The 19,506-nt window shown below is 43.3% G+C and overlaps 1 protein-coding gene across 1 annotated transcript in view; it reads left to right on the top strand.

Moving 5' to 3' along the window:
- tle5 (TLE family member 5, transcriptional modulator) overlaps window positions 1-19,506 on the top strand; it is a 31,891-nt gene that overhangs the window by 8,931 nt on the left and 3,454 nt on the right. The window contains 6 exon segments of the mRNA XM_010871743.4: window positions 7,361-7,449; window positions 9,462-9,525; window positions 12,143-12,187; window positions 16,189-16,251; window positions 17,643-17,717; window positions 19,443-19,506. Coding sequence (XP_010870045.2) covers window positions 7,361-7,449; window positions 9,462-9,525; window positions 12,143-12,187; window positions 16,189-16,251; window positions 17,643-17,717; window positions 19,443-19,506 — 400 coding nt within the window.

The following is a 19,506-nucleotide window of genomic DNA, read 5'->3' as shown; positions in this document are numbered from 1 at the left end:
ATTCAAGTCCATCTCTGGCCAAGCATGCACAAGGATTCAAGTCCATCTCTGGCCAAGCATGCACAAGGATTCAAGTCCATCTCCAAAGAACTTGATGTTCCTGTTTCCACCATACATGATGATGTCAAGATGTTTAAAGCACATGTCACTGTTGCCAACCTCCCTGGTCGAGGCTGCAATTGAACTTGGAGGATCGCAGCAAAGGATTGTTTGGATGGTGGTGAAGGCACCTCGATCACCTTGCCACACAGATTCAAGCTGACCTTCAGACACAATGCATGATAGTTTTACCCCATCCGTCCCCAACTCCGTAATAGGGGCAATATGGTTGGAGACCTATTGCTGAGAGACAGAGAGACGTAAGAAATCCTGACTGCTTTTTGGTCAAACATGCCACAATCCTCCTTGGACAATCCCCTCCGGTCAAATGCTGAACTTTTTGCTAAAGCACACAATCTAAATTTCTACAGAAAACTAAATGAAGTCTTCTAAGAACACCTTCCCACACAGTCAAAAAGCAGGATGTTCAGTGATGTTTTGGGATTTCTTTGATGCTTCTAGTTCAGGGTACCTTTTAATATGTGCATGGCATCACCAGATTTGAGATAATAACATTTTAACACATTCCACTATAAGCTGTCAAACAAATATTACCTTCGTCAGACATGTAAGCTCCCACCTACAGTACTATACTTTCTAATCCATTATTCAATCCCTGTTTAGCCAATATTCTCACATTTGGTTTACCATAATAAAATACCACTTGGCAAAATATTTCCAGAAAAATTGCCCATCAGTGTGTGTGGAATGCACGTTTTTCTATCCAGTCCCAGGGTAGCTAGTGGCAGGTCACGTTAGGTTGATGGTCAATTAGCAGTAGAAGTGTCTGCTATAAAAGATTTCTAAAGAATTATCACTTTGATATTTTAGTTTTCAGAGAGACATGAGGCAACTAACGGAGTTCCGAAGAGGCCAAATAGTTGGTGCCCTAAATCAGGTGCATCTGTAGAGGGATTTTCATAAGAATGCATTATACACTTTATGTATGTTTCAGTCGGTTAATCACACACACAGACAGTCAAGTCAGTATGGTAAACAGTATAATCATCCATATATAATGTATACGTCTTGCATTGAAATAATTGGGTGTATAAGCAAAGTACAGTTAAGTGCCTTAAAGTTAAGGGCCCAAATGCCTCCATTATTTTGGTTTCTAGAAGTTGCGCCACCAATGTTTAATGAAGTTGGTTTGTAGGGCGGATCTCAGAAAGGTGTAAAACAATGGTCGCAGATCAGAGAAGGTCCGCCCAAAGGATTAACATAAAGGGATGGTCAGATAACGTCATGTAAGATTTTGTGTCAGAGATGGGAAGAGCAGTGTATCTGCGGATGGACTCAGCTTTTATGATCCTCCATAAAGTCTAATTGGATTCAGAAGCTCTTGAGATTTTGCACCTTTTTTGGGAAGAGGGAAACACTTTTTTTCCCATTACAAATCCATTGCAAAATGATTCAATCTGTCAAGGGATACTTTCTCAAATATCATGACAGCTGGTGCCGAACATTGACAAATTCCATTGACAAAGAGGAATAGTGGTTGCAAATCAAAGACATGGAGAGACGGACACTCAGCAGGGTGTCCGTTTACAGGAAGTTCTGGAGCACAGGGTGTGAAGTAGATTTCCACCTTCTTCATCCCTCAGCGAACTAGAGGCTTTTTTTAAAGAATGGTGAAAGTACACACTGTTCAGGACTGGATTGGAGCTGTTCTGAAGGCAAAGGGTGGTCCTACGCCTTATTAGGTCCTTTTTATTTATATATTGTTACGAGCAACGGTACCAAACCATCTCTAGACCGGCAAAATAAAATTGGGTTTTGTTCTATTTGAGGTCTTAAATCATGGTCCTATGATGTGATTTAATAATTGACATTGACTTACAACACTTGTATTGAAACTCAGTTGACATTGGGATGCACTCACACGCCTGAATTTTTTTCCTCCTACTACTTAAGCACATGATTGACACAATCAACCTGTCTAAGTCTTTCATTTGAATCAGGTGTGTGAGTGCTAGGGAACACGTTGGGGTCCCCAGTACCAGGATTGGGAAACACTGACTTGGAACATTTCATTTCACATCTCAAATCCTGAAAGTGAAGGAGAAAGATCAGGAAAAATAAAACTCTAATTAGAATTTGGAGGAACATCTTTTCCACCTGATTTTATTGGCACCCCTCATTGTTTATTAACCATTGTTTTACCAGGTGAGTAGACTACAAACAGTGCAGTACTGTCTCTTGTACAGTAAGAATGTGTTGCATCTGAAAGGAGAAGAGAACATCTGTAGCTAGATTCCATTGTCCTGAGTAATTGCATGGCTTAAATGTGGAAATGTATTCCGTTTATAGCTTATGCACTGATATCAGGGGGGGTTGTGGGTTGTTCCCATCATTGTAATTATACAAGATTATGGATGATTGATAATTCCCTTAAAGACATTGAATAAGATCAAATTCTATACATACAAATAATTTTTAATATTTTATATTTTATCACGGTTATATGCTCCATTTCTCTCGGCGGGCATACACCCTAATATAAAATGCCCACACCAGCAGTAATTCACTTTTCAAGCTATAAAATGATGGCCAGGAGTCTACCACATGGTGTTGTATAATGAGCTATAATAAAGGGATAGGTTGGTTTGGGATTTTGGCAGTTCTTAATAATTTCCCCATGTCAGATTAACTTCACTGTTCTGTAGACTTCAATACACTATGGGCCAGTTTCGCATTGGGTAAGCCTAGTCTAGGACTAAAAAAATCAGGTTCAGTAGAAAACTCCATTGAGCTTGTTATAATCCTAGACTAGGCTTTAATCTGTGTCTGCGAAACCGTTCCTATAAGTCCTTGGGAATTTCACAAACCTGGCAACTTCTTTAGGACTGAATGTAGATAGATAAACCTGATATACCCAAGTTAATCTGAAATCCCAAATGATAATTTGTCAAAGTATGATGTATTTGGATTTGGAAGTCGTACATTTGTGGAAATTCTTGCCAATCCTTTCTTTTCCTATGAGTTTTTATTTGCTTTAGGGCTTTTTCTATTATGTTTAGAATGTAACCAACAAATAGCATGGCCTGCATGTTTTTCCATTTTCTATTAATTATAGACATCTACATCTGTGAATGAAAAATGGCTGTTTAATATCCACTTGCCACACGGATTGTGGAACTTTTCATCCACTGTTCCTGGGGCCCTTGTTAAGGTGAACGACATCATACATTTAACCTGGATATTTTAGGGTTGTCAACGATCTGCAAGGAGTTGTCTAAGATCCAAGTTCTCCAATCCCAGAAAACTTTTTTGAAAAAGTCTGTGTTGTTATCCTCGAAAGGAGAGTGTGCTTGGGGAAAGGGTGTGCCAATTAAAAGAACACATCTTTTAGAGAAAAAAAGTATAAAAAAAAAAACATAGAGCGAAAGAATACAACATGGCATCGTATTTTATTTCATTGTCTCATCTTTATCAAGCGTGTCAATTATTTTGGAGAAGACCGTATGCATTAGGTACACTGGTATGGTTTCATTACAGCTGGTGTTGTATTCCAGCTTGCTTTGTGTGCAGGTTTGGCATGTCCACAGGATGTATCTATAACACATGTATTGGGTATCAGATTTCTATTTCCTTTTAATTACATGTCTATGACAGATTTCCCGCTGGTTCTGTTTCATGTGGAACAGAATTTGATCTTGGTAATATTCTGTCATTGGTGAATGATTAGAACCAAGCTATCTCTCCCTCCAATGTAGATGTTAACAGGGAGCTGCAGCTCCAGGAAATGCAATCCCCTCACTGCTGTTCCCCTCAGGCAGGATTTACACGGAGGAGGATGTTTTCTGATGATACCCGGTGTATTGTGTGTGTGTGTGTGTGTGTGTGAAGCATAGTCGCTCCCACAGGGTAATCTCTCCTCCTGACTTTGTGGTCTGATCTTCTGAGCATAAACATCGGATTGGCTATGTAATCCTTGTTTAAGATAGACATTATGGTACAGAGTAGATTTCACTCGGATTGTATGATAATTTCTCTTTTTTTATCTGGGGGCTTGGCTTGGGGAGGATAGCCTGGCTAACTTGAAGTGACTACACAGCGAAGAGCCGTTGGTCTTAAAGATTGATTTGCATAAACAATATACTTTCATACGCACGCTTGGCCAAACTGTTTCCTGTTTGTAGCCATCCGTCATTGCTATCTCAGCAAGCTATTTCTTTCTGGTTTATTTACAAATAGTATTTTGTGTAGCTACTGTATATACAGTTGGTTTACGTATTAGATGTTTGTTATTAAAATAGTATTTTGTGATTTCTTACAGTCAGGTAGTGTGCATTTGTTGTATTTTATTAATTTATTGGCTGCTGGTCAGCTACCGCTAATTGAAAATTATTTACTGGTAATTCCGATTGAATAATAAGCTGCAATTGTATGTATATTTTCAATTGGGAATAGGCTGACAACATCGAAACAACATGTCCAAAATCATGCACGTCTGACTGATCACCTTAAAGGGATTTGGGGTGTTTGTCCAGTCTCCCTATATAATTATGAGTGATTGGAGGTATTTCAGACATAATTCCGCACCACTTGATCACACTAGCTATTTGTGTTTCTGTGAGACATTTCAAAATGTATGGCACATTTTGTGATAATACCATGTTACTGTACATGCAGTATATGGATAACGTAGTGGTGACATTTTCCTAAAAACTATTAAAAAGTAGATAACTTAAATAAGAAGCTGTTCAACTGCCTATGCTTATTGCCGTAACAAAAATGGACTGAGTGGTTGTGGCAGACCTGTTCATCTCCCAGGAGCTGGATGAGTTTCTCAGCGCAGGACACGTCTCCATTCCTCTGCGTGTGAGGGTCTTGGGTGGCAGAGGAATTACGACCCGTCCATATGTACCCACCCATCCTCCGTTTACTACATCAGACTTTTTCGGGACAAAAATGTATACCCTTTCCAAACCCTGTTGCCCCTAACCCAAATTCCTAAACCTAACCCAACGCTTAATACCTCATTCCTAAACCTAAAATAGTAATCCCAAGAAAACATCTTCTCATGTGGTTAAACAAGTACACACACAAACACATTAGCTTACACAAACACGATTTTACATTCACACAGCACGCAGGCACCTTTTTTGTCACACCAGATGGCATGTGTCACCATCTTACGGCAGTATTTCATTAACATTATGTGCATCCATCTGTTGTGTGCTCTGATGCCCTACTGTGCCTCTTGTTTTCGTCACTTCACAACGTCGTCAACAGAAGGCGCTGCATTGCTGCATGTTTATATAGGCCAGAATACCTTAACGATAGCATGGTGTGTGAAGTTAGAGGCAACTTTTACCTGCTTCTAGTTGTGGCCGTGTAGGAGTCAAGGCTGTAAACTCCTATTGTACCTGCCTCTGGTTGGAAGCAGGGTGATGAAGAACTGGTTAGAGCTGTTTAGGAAGCAGGACTGATAGACTAGTGTGTGGGAGGAACACCGGGGCCCTAGTTTCCTCTTACTTCCTCTCATTCCCTCTCGCTCTTTCCACTGGAATGCTTCACCTGAGGCTATTGACTCAGAGAACCTTAGGTATTTTAAACGTTTACATACTGTGCTACACACAGGGGAAACCAGATCCTCCTCCTCAGTCCCAACACTATCTGAGGGCTACATTTGTGGACTTGCACTTTATTTAATTAATGCGCCATTTATTATTTAATATTGTTGAAATTCTAAAGTTATTAGTTGTCTGTGTATGTATTTCTTTGGTTTACAGTTGAACAAAACCGAAAAATCTGAGCATTTTACTAAATATTAGCATATTTCACAAATAATTCCTAAAATTGCTTGGACAATATTGTTGGCACCAATAAGTACTAAGAAATAATTTAATTTCAAGCCGATGATTCTCCCTTTGGAAGTGAGCACCCTTATGGTGAGTTGCAGGTACCTGAAATATCAAAATCAGTCCGAATAAAAGAAAAGGGACACATTTTCCTGTTTTGTCTGGCTGTGTATACTGTTTATTTTTAGAGAAGATATGAGTTATTTAAAGAATGTGTAAGGGTGACAATTCCTTTGGCCATGACCATGGTCATGTACCTGCTGTGGTAGGAGCATCAAGCAGCCAGTGCCACTTTGCTTAAGTGCCCTTTGTTGACACAGACTTTGTCTTGTGTAGGCAATATAGCTGCGGTTTGCTTTGTCTTTGTCACTGTTGGCTGGATAAATAATGTGAAAGGTTAGGTCACTTGGAACTTGGAGCCTGTTGGCAATGCTTGGCTAGTTTTGTGTAGATATTTTTCTTAGTGATAATGATCATCGTAATGGACATGATTATTAATGCTCAGTCTACTGTTTTTATGCTCCGTCTACTGTTTTTATTAGTTTTTATTTCTTCTGTGTAAATTGTTGCGCTGACGGGCCAGAACAATTTCCTTGTTTGTTGTGAAACTTGGCAATAAAGCGCTTTCTGATTAGGTCTGCTTTTATGCCACACTTTTCCCATGGTCCACACGTGTTTTGATATTAAGTAAAGGAATGTGGTACCAGCATAGCATCAGGCCTTCTTTTGTTTTGGGATTGATAGAATGCTGAACGAAGGAAAAGCCTCCAAGAAATAATTGGAATGTTGTTAGATCTTTTTGGCATATCTCCATTAATAAGCCAAACAGTTTGTCAGATTTAGAACCGGACATTGGCGTTTAGGACAAGGTTTCTACAAGTACCTTATGTCATCACTGTCCACAGACGGCCTGACTGAGTGCCTCCCATTTAAAATCAATATATTCACAGCCTTTTCAACACGTTTCTCAGAACCTTTCAGGATCCATCATTATTAGTGCATGTGTTGCATTATTGAAATGTATTCTGAAAAGTCCAAAGTGTTGTACAAAATCCCAATAGACTGAGACACTAAGTAGCCCATTTTGGATTCAAAACAAACTAATGCTGAACTGTGTTGAATGGGAGTTAGATCTTTGCAAATAATGTTTCAGTATACTTCTTATTGTTACTGCAATTGTATATTTGCCTGTAATAAATACAGATGATCTGAAACTCGGACCAGTGATTTGTTTTAAATGTTCCCACGTGACCCATTATGCAGCCTGCTGAAATGTTGTTCCCTTCTGGATTTAGTACTGTAGTGAGTTTGGCACTTAGTTCATCCACCAGCACCAATGCTGGTACAATGACCGTGTAATGGCTATAACTACAGTTTTACTGCTAGTTCTCGTTTCATTTCACTGATATGAGTCTGATCATGTGTGTCTCTCTCCCCGTTTCCCCCTCTCACAGGCTTCATCACAGCAGCTGAAATTCACAACCTCCGACTCATGTGACCGAATCAAGGATGAGTTCCAGTTCCTCCAAGCACAATACCACAGGTACCTATTAAACACTGTTGCTTCTCAGATCAGAGGGACTGCGGAGTAAGTTATAGTAATCATGTCTGCTGTTAGATGGCTGATGTACACGATGTGCAGCACTAACGTTTACTGCTGTACCTCATGTTTCTTTTCCCAAAAGCGCGTGGGAATGACCTGCATATTAAAACCAAGGTTCGTTAAGCTTATTTTTAAGAGCAGTGCAGTGGATGTGAGTCAGTTCCGTTAGGAAATAGAATATCCAATGCTGTTGTTTTTCATGTGTTGTTAGTGATAACTGTATTGTTAGTACCACTATAGACACTCCTAAACCAAATGGTCATTTGCAAGGCATGAGGTAACCTGTTTTACTGTGTAGAGATGTATCAGAGTGTACAGCTATTTTGGATTCATGACTTAGTTTGGAGAATTCCTTTTTTTGCCTGCTTACGGTTTCTTTCCCTTCGGATTTGTAACCATACCTGGCCCTCCCTCACGTCTTTACCTGTGGAACTGGGAAGAGGATCGGCTGACGCTCACTTTCCTCCCTGTCTTATTGAGCTTCATCACAGGAGAGGGTGATAAAAGCCTGTGCGTTGGCTGGCTGTGTGAAGTTCCTGTCTGTCTGATCATCAGTCCGCTGGTGGTGTAGCGCGAACACCTCATTGGCTTGGCTTTGGTGTGTAATTCCCCTGAGCACCCGCCGACCCAACGCTTAACCCCCTTCACAGGCACACAGAAGCGGTTGAAAGAGTACCTTCTCTCCACGCCGCATTCGGAGCATGCATACGCAGCGCCTATTGACTTGAGCTGAGCAGCCGCAGACACGGCTTTGTAGAACACAGCGTTCTGGGAAATGTTCTGCAGGCGGTCTCTAGAGCATTGTTGCAAGCATTGTAACTGTTGCCCCCCCCCCCATGCATAAATAGATCAGGGAATACATAAATCAAAATAAAGATGACAGCAGGAGCGATTTGGAGGCGGAAGAAGCAGCAATAAAACTCCATCAAAGTGTCGTTTGAGAGCGTCTCTGAGCCCCCAGGCTGCCTCCACCAATCACAGGCAAACAAAGACAATCCCAATCCGCTCACAGGTAGGGTGGCAGCAGGGGAGGCCAGTAGTCATGACAACCAACCCCAACGTGTGTGTGTGTGTGTGTTGGATTTTGCTGCTGCTGCTGTAGGAGGGAAGAGCGATTTGGCTAAGTGTAGGCTGCAAGTGAAGTAGAGATGAAGGGCTGTGGGAGGGATAGAGGGAGGGAGGGAGGGAGAGCTGTCTGAATGAAATGCTCCCCTTGAGCACTTGTTTGGTCAGGGAATCTGAGGACTGCTGTGGAATTGTAATGAGGTGGTTTATTCTTTAACCTTTTCACTCTGTGCTGGGTTAACAGCGCCACTTTTAAGGTTCCATTTGCATCCACAATTCTTCAGTGTAAGTGACAGAATCACTGGTGGCAATGAGCAGCAGTCACCCAGTCAGGTCCAATGATGAGGTTCCGTCAGTGCTAACGCTCTGCCTAATTGAGCTGTCATTCACATTGACACTGACAGCGCCATTGTCTGATATCCATAAACCGCTCTCACTGTGTCTCTCCATTTTAATCTGAACACTTTCCAGGGGGGGACGTCAACAACAGAACCATTCCAGTGCGAAAGCCAAGTTTGTGACAAGTGGTGTGACAGCAGAGACTTGGCCTCCTTTGTCCTGTCACCTCCTGTGACATCTACAGCGAGTGCTGTGACATGATTACAGCTAATGGCTGTCTGCGGCGCGTCACAGAACTGCACATCCACCAGCCCTCCACTGTTTGCATTTGAAGCTCCGTGGGTGTAGAGGCTGTGGGCCCTTTAGTGGGGTAGACTTTGGAGGCTTCTGTCTCTCTGGGCGGATTGACACCTTGTTAGAGCCGGTGAGATCCACCGAGGGAGGAATTAAGTCATTTTCTGAATCGCTGAAGTGGTGTGACGGTCGCTTCCTGAAAACAAGTGATTTAGTTATTTTTTTTTTTATGTATGTTTTTCTTTCCTCTGCAGTTTGAAGCTGGAGTGTGACAAGCTGGCCAGCGAGAAGTCTGAGATGCAGCGTCATTATATTATGGTGAGACAGACATCCGGTGTGTGTTTCTGTGTCTGTGTGTGTTTGAGTGTCACGGATTGTTGTAATATGAATGGAAGTAATAGTATAGATGCTGTGGATCTAGATATGTGCAATGTTTTCCTGTTGTATTTTTTGTTGTTTCAATAAAAAAAAGCATAAAAGGAAAATATATGATAGTTGTTGAGCTTAATCTTACACGGAAAATATGAGAGAAATTGAACCTTTCACTTTTGTGAAATTGGTCAAAGTTTCTGTATCATTGAATCATTTTCTCAAAACAATTAGTCAAGATTTCCAACACCCCTAGAAATCTAATCTAATTCAATTGTTTTCGACTGACATATATGTTGAGAATATATATCGCCATTAGAAACTCATTGGTCATCCATGACTTCCTGTTTCACTGGGGTATAAATATGTGGTGTCGCACATGCCAAGCTACCATAGTCATCCATCAACATGGGAATGAAAACACACAAATGAAATGTTAACATTCATAAATTTAGCATGGCTATAACAAAGTAGCTATAAGCCTGAAAACATTATCACTTGGTGGATAATTAATACATTGAAATCAATGGATATTTGCCTGGAAATGTTTTTGCCCCCGTGCATGAGAGGTATAAGAATATCCAAGCATCATAGTCACATGTGACTGTGCCAACAAGCTTTTTGGACGTATTGCCAGAAGAAAACCTCTACTCTCACCAAAACAGAAAAACCTCAGTGCCGGAGAATTGATAAATGTGATTGGCAATGTGATTGGACTTTTGTCAAGTGAGACAAAAGTAGAGCTTTATCCCAATCCTGTCCTAATTTCCAGTTCCTCGTTATGGCCTTGCCTTGCCGCAGTAACTCGGCAGCAGGTGTGGAAAATCTAAGACTAAAGATTCCAATTCTGATCACACTGCTTGCTCAACCCGGAAGCCTTTAACTAGTACATGTGTGCCTAGGTAACGCATTTCCCACCCATACATCCATAGTTGAGTTTGCAAGCACCCGAAAGCACAACATGACAACGCTGTCCTGTCTGAATGATGACTTACACCAGTGCCCCTAGGCAATGTCCCAAAGTAGCCTGCCTGCAATCTGTACCGTTGTATAGGGGAAGACTCTGTACCGTTGTATAGGGGAAGACTCTGTACCGTTGTATAGGGGAAGACTCTGTGCCGGTGTATAGGGGAAGACTCTGTACCGTTGTATAGGGGAAGACTCTGTGCCGTTGTATAGGGGAAGGCTGTGCCGTTGTATAGGGGAAGACTCTGTGCCGGTGTATAGGGGAAGACTCTGTGCCGGTGTATAGGGGAAGACTCTGTGCCGGTGTATAGGGGAAGACTCTGTGCCGGTGTATAGGGGAAGACTCTGTGCCGGTGTATAGGGGAAGACTCTGTGCCGGTGTATAGGGGAAGACTCTGTGCCGGTGTATAGGGGAAGACTCTGTGCCGGTGTATAGGAGACACAAAGTACAAGGCCCAGTAATGTGGAGGAGGATACTAATAATGCATATGATGTGTGTTAACCTGGTCTTATGGGATAGTTATAAAGCAACTAATTGAATTTGGCATCACCTCCGTGCAGCAATAATACCACAATATTCTGTATATCCTACGTCTTTTTATGTTATATCTCTGTATCCTACGTCTTTTTATGTCTACCCTCCTGTAGATCCATGCCCTCGCTCCTTTTTTCTCCTCACATCTCTCTCCTGCCTCTTTGTAGATTTCCCTGTTTTTGTTCTCAGTCCCTCTCTCTCCTTGTATGATGTCTCTCCTCATCTCATCTGTCGTCCTTTTGTCTCTGGTGTCATTATGTTTCATCCTCCCTCTATTTCATCCTCTCCTCCCCCTACACACTCTCCACCTCTAGCTAATCTCATTGTCTCTGGCCAGGCCTGTGTAGCTGTCTGATATTCTGGCTCTAATTGATCCGTTGACTGGCTTAATCTCATGTAATCTGTGCGGCACTGCACTCATATCTGTGTGTGTGTGTGTGTGCGCTCGCTTGTTTGTGTGCCTGTGTGTGTGTGTGTGTGTGTGTGTGTGTGTGTGTATCTCTATCCCCAGCCTAGCCCTACCTCCCCTAATTGCCTATCGGGTTCCCCCGCTCCCTCTCTTTGCCGCCTGCTAACACAAGCACCTCCATTTCTCCAGCGCTGTAATTGCTTTAGGGACTTGCCATTTGGGGTGGACGGCTTGCTATCCCTCCGTCTCTCGCTTGCACATTCTTTGTGTGTGTGTGTGTGTGTGTGTTTTAGTTTGCTGCAGCCCCTGCCCTCACCGACAGTGCTGGTGATTAACAGGGCTAATGCCACTGGTCAGCTCATTAACACAGAACAAACTCACACCATCTCTTTCCACCTGACAAGGGCATGTTGGAGGACCCCTAGAACTGTGTGTGTGTGTGTGTGTCTGTGAGTGTGAGAGAAGGGTTTTGGCTAGTGTTACGCTAATAGCCGAATACATGACACCCAGGAGATGGGGAGTTGCAGTGAACAGCTATGTGGGACAGACAGAAATGGATCTAGAAAATCTGTCTACCGGACCTGATGTTGTTCCCTCCTTTCCGTTACTACACCGTATATAAAATAATGACGCCGATTATTTCTTCTGCTTTCCAGTATTATGAGATGTCTTACGGGCTGAACATTGAAATGCACAAGCAGGTAAGTCTGTTTCTTTCTGCCATTCCCTATATGTACTTCAATAGTAAATCAGCTGTCTGGTGTTCTGTCTGGGATATCTTCATAGGTCATCTCAGTGGCACGGGGGTGTAATGCACTGCATCATAGTGCTGACACTTCCTCTACAGCTTGGGTTCAAGCCTTGACTGTGCCATAAATAGGATGTGGCAGGGAGTCCCATATTGGAATGGAATTGTCTGTTGGTCACATATCTTAACTAAGGATAGGGGGTTTGGTTCAGAAAACTGGTCAGTATCGGCCTCGGACAGCGTTGGCCTCATGCAGTGGTGACTTAACTCCATCGGATAGACTCCATCTGCCATCTGTGTGATGTAGTTGAAACCAGAATTCATCCCTATAGGGTACACTCCTTAGCATGCCAGCGGTCATCAAATGGGGGCGTTTGCCCTCTGAGGAAAACAAGTGAATATGCCGGCTGTGGAGTGCTTTCGTAGTTCCATGTGATATGTGATTGTGAAGCCACTGGGCCTAAATCCCAAAAAGGACGTTGGAGGCGGCAACACCTCTGGTGGGCATTCCTGCAGTCGGCATGCCAACAGCACACTCCCTTAAAACTTGAGACATATGTCGCATTGTGTTACAAAGCCGGATAGCTTTTATTTCTACTCACGGAACAATGGACCACTTCCCCCCCCCCCCCCCCCCCCCCCATGCTGTGTTTATATTCCTATTCAGTTTACAAATTGGATATCACCAAACATTTGTGAGAAAGGGAGTGCATTTTTTTGGTAGGAGAACAGAGTCTGTTCATCTCATCATCACACTGGCAGCAAAGGGCCATGTTTCTGGAATAATTTAGAAAGCGACACTCATTAGAGGGGCGAGATTTCTAATGAAGGTAGCGGCGCAGTACTGCACCCGTTAAAACCAGAGTCCACGTATGTTCATACATGGTTGGCTTCCTACTGCGTAAGGGCCTCATCCGGTGACCCGTGCCTACGTATCAGGGGGTGTGGCCCTGGGTGGATCTCCGTGTGTCTGTGTGTGTTGGGGGAGGGTGTAATTTATGGGGCGGCTGCTGGGGGGAAAGTGATGGGCCTCTGTGGACCTGGCCTCATCTGTGACCTCGTCTGGCGCTGGCGGCCACGCTGAAAGATTGACGGCTCTTTCCTGACAGCCTCACCGGCAGCACGGAACACACCAAGAAATCGAGTCACGCGTGCTCACAGCCCCTCTGCCTCTCAAGTACAAATCGTGTGTGTGTGTGTGTGTGTGTGTGTGTGGAGTGGGGGGGAGGGGTTTGTGGGGTGAGTGCGGATGAACTGCAGCAATATTAAAGTTGAAATTGAAGGGGGTGTGTAGAACTGGATGAAACTGAAGGGGGTGTGTAGAACTGGATGTTGAGGAGAATTCACGTCTGGGTTTTGTGTTCATCCTGTTCCCTTCCTTCTCCAGCTCTCGTCTCGCTCTCTCTCCTCCTTGACAATTGTTCTGTCTTTTTTCCACCCAGCTGAGGAGCTCCAGACAGTGTAGTCGGGGAGATATTGAAAAAGGTTTATTGTTGTTGTTTTGTCTGTTTTTTCCTGTCTCTGCCAGTTGTGAGCCCACTTGCCGGTTAGCCTAGATTAATTGAGCTGCCATCTGACAAAACATTTTGAATTTTCGTGTGTGTGTGTCCATCACAATTTTTCTCACATAAAAGACGAGGCACAAAATAATGTTTGGAGACTGAGACACTCCGATGAAGACAAAGACACAAGCGATGTGGCCGGGCACTTACATATTAAATAACATTACATTAAATGGTTGTCATGACAGTTGATGAAGTCTAAATTGTCTGAGACATACATAGATCTATAGACAAAAACCCAACTGAGAGGGGGAGACAGAGAGGGGAAGGGACTGAGAGGGGGAGACAGAGAGGGGAAGGGACTGAGAGGGGGAGACAGAGAGGGGAAGGGACTGAGGGGGACTGATTGAAAACAGAAAAACAATATTTACAGACTCGGGGAGCACAACCTGACCATAGAAACAGGTTTTCACGGATAGATCTGGCCTACCCCGAAGAGGGCATGTTGCACTCCCTCTGCCCCGAAGAGGGCATGTTGCGCTCCCTCTGCCCCGAAGAGGGCATGTTGCGCTCCCTCTGCCCCGAAGAGGGCATGTTGCGCTCCCTCTGCCCCGAAGAGGGCATGTTGCGCTCCCTCTGCCCCGAAGAGGGCATGTTGCGCTCCCTCTGCCCAGAAGAGGGCATGTTGCACTCCCTCTGCCCCGAAGAGGGCATGTTGCGCTCCCTCTGCCCCGAAGAGGGCATGTTGCGCTCCCTCTGCCCCGAAGAGGGCATGTTGCGCTCCCTCTGCCCCGAATAATGATTCAGAATAATGATCTGGATTATTTTACCACTACTTACTGTGATAACACAACACACTATTCTTAATTGGTGTCCATGTCAAAAGTGAAAATGTCAAAATTGGGCCCAAAGTGTCAATATTTTGTGTGGCCATTATTATTTTCCAGCATTGCCTTAACCCTCTTGGGCATGGAGTTCACCAGGGCTTCACGGGTTGCCACTGGAGTCCTCTTCCACCCTCCATGACGACATCCCGGAGCTGGTGGATGTTAGGGACTTTGTGCTCCTCCACCTTCCGTTTGAGGATGCCCCACAGATGCTAATAAGTTAATCTTGGTCTCATCAGACCACAGGACATTCCAGTAAGCCATGTCCTTAGTCTGTTTGTCTACAGCAAACTGTTTGCAGACTTTCTTGTGCATCATCTTTAGAAGAGGCTTCCTTCTGGGACAACAGCCATGCAGACCAATTTGATGCAGTGTGCGGCGTATGGTCTGAGCACTGACAGGCTGACCCCCCCACCCCTTCAACCTCTGCAGCAATGCTGGCAGCACTCGTACGTCTATTTCCCAAAGACCAGATCTGGATATGACGCTGAGCACGTGTACTCAACTTCTTTGGTCGACCATGGAGAGGCCTGTTCTGAGTGGAATCTGTCCTGTTAAACCGCTGTATGGTCTTGGCCACCGTGCTGCAGCTCAGTTTCAGGGTCTTGGCAATCTTCTTATAGCCTAGGACATCTTTATGTAGAGCAAAATTTTTTTTTTTCCAGATCCTCAGAGAGATCTTTGCCATGAGGTGCCATGTTGAAGGAGTGTGAGAGTGACCAGTATGACGGAGTGTGAGAGTGATAACACCAAATTTAACAAACCTGCTCCCCATTCACACCTGAGAACTTGTAACACTGACGAGTCACATGACAACGGGGAGGGAAAATGGCTAATTGGGCCCAATTTGGACATTTTCACTTAGGGGTGTACTCACTTTCGTTGCCAGCGGTTTAGACATTAATGGCTGTGTGTTGTGTTATTTTGAGGGGACAGAAAATGTACACTGTTCACTACTTTACATTGTAGCAAAGTGTCATTTCTTCCGTGTTGTCACATGAAAAGATATAATCAAATATTTACAAAAATGTGAAGGGTGTACTCACTTCTGTGAGATACTGTATGTGTGCTTTGGCAATGTATGTAGTAACACATTCCATGCCAATAAAGCCATTTTAATTGAAGAGATATTCAATTCAGTGGGTTGGTATTGGCATTGGAAACATTTGTTTCAATTGCTAAAGCTAATGGACAGAGAGAGGCAGGCATACAGTGGCAGAGACAGAGAGGGCAACTGACAGAGGGCAAGAGATTTAGAGGGAGAGACCAATGTCAGCGTACATGGTGATGAGTGCAGAGTTTCATTGGGAGCTGCAGTGCTTCGTAAATGAGTCCTCGTCTTAGATGCCACACTGAATTCTCAACTGAATTAACACTGTTTTGCATATCTGAGTTGGTTATGATTGTCACAGCCTGAATCATTTGTTATATTGGTTTGTGTGTGTGTGTGTGTGTGTGTGTGTGTGTGCGTGCATGTGGACAGCCCTTAAGGAACCTGGGGCCTATAATGACGTGAGCCTGATGGGTGTTCAATTAAACTAAGGATTGATGTTTTATGTCCTTAGGCTGAGATTGTGAAGAGATTAAACGGAATCTGCGCCCAAGTCCTCCCCTACCTGTCCCAGGAGGTAAGGACACCATCAGACCCACCTCCCTTTACCCCTGACCACTAGCCCTGTGCCTTATCTTCATGTGTAATTCCTCTTACTATTATGATTACACTTGGGTGAATTATCCATATTGCCATAGCGATACAAAATGATAAATATTCCCATGGTTGTCCAGATGGTGAAAAGTGATCTAAAAGCAAACTTTGCAAATGATGATAAGGTAATTCCCCTAAACCTATATTTGTGAAATCCTGTGCATTGGTCATTCAACAGATTTAGTACCTTAAAACAACATTTCCACTATGAATAAATAAGCATTCATATAAGCATCGTCTGGTCAGTCAAATCATGTTGTGAAAAACTATTTAAAAAACTTTTTAAAACCAGAAAAGGAACCAGGCAAGCCTAGTTCACGCTGCCCGCAATTAAGTGATAAATGATAACTGAGTTTTTTGTCAAGTGAAAAGACGAGAGAATCCTAGAAACCATTACTCCTTTAATACCCAAGGGTTTTTTATCCTGTCTATATTACCCCAAAAATCATGCATGGATGCATACTTCGGAAATCCACCAGAAATAGTTGCAATTTAAACAGTTCTATTTTAGGTTTACTATAATGTAGCTACTGAAGGTTGTAGCCAGCAAAGTTTTAATCTATCTAGAAGAAATCCTAATGCATAATTTGCTTTGACTGTGATGAGATTCGAACGCGGGACCTATTGGTTGCAGGTCCACGTCTCTAACCACTATGCTATTTAACAAGGATCGGTCGGTCGGTGACATTTGCTCTTCTTGGCCAGCTCCTTTTACGCGGTTCGGCAAAAACTCTTGAAACTCAACATCTAGAAAAACATTAATTTCTATTGGCACAATAACAGACTCCTGTCTTGATTTGTTTCACCCGAAGTGATTACATTTGGCACACATGCTCAGGGTCATATCTCACTAGCTCCCCTAATATTACGGGCACCACTGCCACGATTTTGACAACATTAGGATGATTGATTCCTCTTGTTGTTAAGATCTGGCATTTATAAAATTCAGCTGTTTGGCTCAGCGGATGTTGAATCGTTTGTGGGGGGTGACATCTTTACTGTTGCTTTGATCCCATTTCACCCCTCTGCCCTCCTTCCCACCTCCCTTTATCATAGGTCCTCCTACCATTCATGATTAATGCAATGTAATGAAAGGGGCCGGGTTGTTCTGCTGTGATACAGATAAGATATGCTCATTGGTGTCCATGACGAGTTGACCCTGACCCATTACAAAATCGTAGTAGATCATAGATTTTTCTATCAGAGCCTGGACCAGTGTTAGTGGCTGAATGGGTGGCTGAATGGGTGAGGGGCGCAGGGTCAGTGTTGGCTGTATTGATCCATCTAACACCCCTGTGTGTGTTTATCCCCCAGCACCAGCAGCAGGTCCTTGGGGCCATCGAGAGGGCCAAGCAGGTCACCCCTCCAGAGATGAACTCCATCATCCGGGTAGGCTGCTCCCTTCATCGTCTATGGGTCAACCACTACTCCATCACTTTTACTGTTACACCGACCTTTCTAACCATCCGTCCATCATCATGATGTCTCTGGTGCTCTGGGTTTTATTGGAGAACTGAGTCTGCCACTTTAGATATTGACCATAATTACAGACGTTTGCTGGCATCATGTCAAGGCCAGTTGATTTGTGTGTGTGTCTGTGTATTGTCTTTCCCTCCTGCTATCAACATATTTCAGATCCATGGACTAGCAATTAGGGTAATTTTGACCCAAAGAAGTAATTCATGGAAAAAGCTACAATCATGAAAATATTATCTTTATTCTTATTAAAACATGATATGTAAATCACTATCTTAAATTAAAATAAAATTTTCCATTCACCCTTTAATACCTACTCCGGTACCTGTGTAGATTTATTACATAAGTTTATTACACTTATACCCAGTGTTTCTATTTTCGAAGTCAAATAAATATTGTGGACATGTAGCTGATACTAAATATAGCTGATACTATTCCGGTCCTGTTTGGTAAGGGCAGAGAAGGAGATAAGTCATGTTATTGTTTCAATTCACTTGTCTAAACATTAGAGGCAGGATTATACACAGTGTCCCTGTAACAGATTGTAAAAATATAACAGTAAATGTGGAATGTGCAAATGTTTGGGCACCCTTCCTGTTGATCCACTGGTGGTATTTTCCTCTGACATCTCAGATTGAATCATTAGGCCTTAACCCACGTCAGGTGATGACAGTTCCAGAGTTTCATAAATACTACTACTCTTGAAACCTCTGAGTGTCCTTACATTCAACAAACATGGGCTTCTCTAAGCAGCTGAATGAGGACATGAAAAAAAGGTAACTGACCTACAATGCAGGGGAAGGCTATAAAAAGAAATGTAAACGCCTTGTGCTTGTAGTTTCTGCTATCCAAAATTCCATAAACAAATGGAAGTTAAGGGGAACTGTTGAAGTCAAGACAAGATCTGGAAGACCAAGATGAAGCTCTGACAGAACTAGACTAGTCAGGAATGCAAAGGAAAAGGACCTACTGGAAGGTTCCACTGGCCCGGCTGTAATGGTGCACCGGTCCGCTGGGCAGGGTTGCCCAAAGATGATCGGCATGGAGGAGTCATGAGGAAGAAACCTCGCCTGCCATGTCATCACAGAAGACACATTCTGAAGCTTTCTACACAACACTTAGATAAGCCAGAGGCATCTTGGAAATGTGCTGTGGTCTGATGAAGTATAAGTTGACACAGTTCTCTTCAAATGCTTCTATAAGGAGAAGCATTTGAAGAGAACACCTGGCAAATCGTTAAGTAGGGGAGTGGATCTCTTATGGGGTTTTGTGGGAGCCAGTGGCACAGAAAACACTGTGCCGGTCGGGGAAGCTTGGATTTTACTGAGTACCAACAAATCTAGGAAACTTATGTCCCACGGTCTGAAAAAAAGACCGTGATCCAAAACCTAGCTTAAAATCAACCATGATTCAGGTTTTGGAATGGCCTTTACAGTCCCCAGACTTGAATATTATTGAGAATCTGTGGGTAAAATGTTATCAAATATCATTTCAATTTGAGAAAACATCAGGTTTGTTCACTGCAGAGGTCGTGTTGACATATTTTCAATGTGTCATGTGGCCAGGGGCTCCTGTGCCCACAGCTGTACCCGTGCCTCCCCTGTGTTTGAGCTGTGTGTGTCTATGTGTTGTCCGCAGCAGCAGCTCCAGGCTCACCAGCTGTCCCAGCTCCAGGGACTGGCCCTGCCCATGACCCCTCTGC

This window comes from Esox lucius, chromosome 8, assembly GCF_011004845.1.
Source record: "Esox lucius isolate fEsoLuc1 chromosome 8, fEsoLuc1.pri, whole genome shotgun sequence".
In the NCBI taxonomy this organism is placed as follows: domain Eukaryota; kingdom Metazoa; phylum Chordata; class Actinopteri; order Esociformes; family Esocidae; genus Esox; species Esox lucius.
Note: the sequence above shows the minus strand (reverse complement) of the source record. Positions and strands in the feature narration are given on the sequence as shown.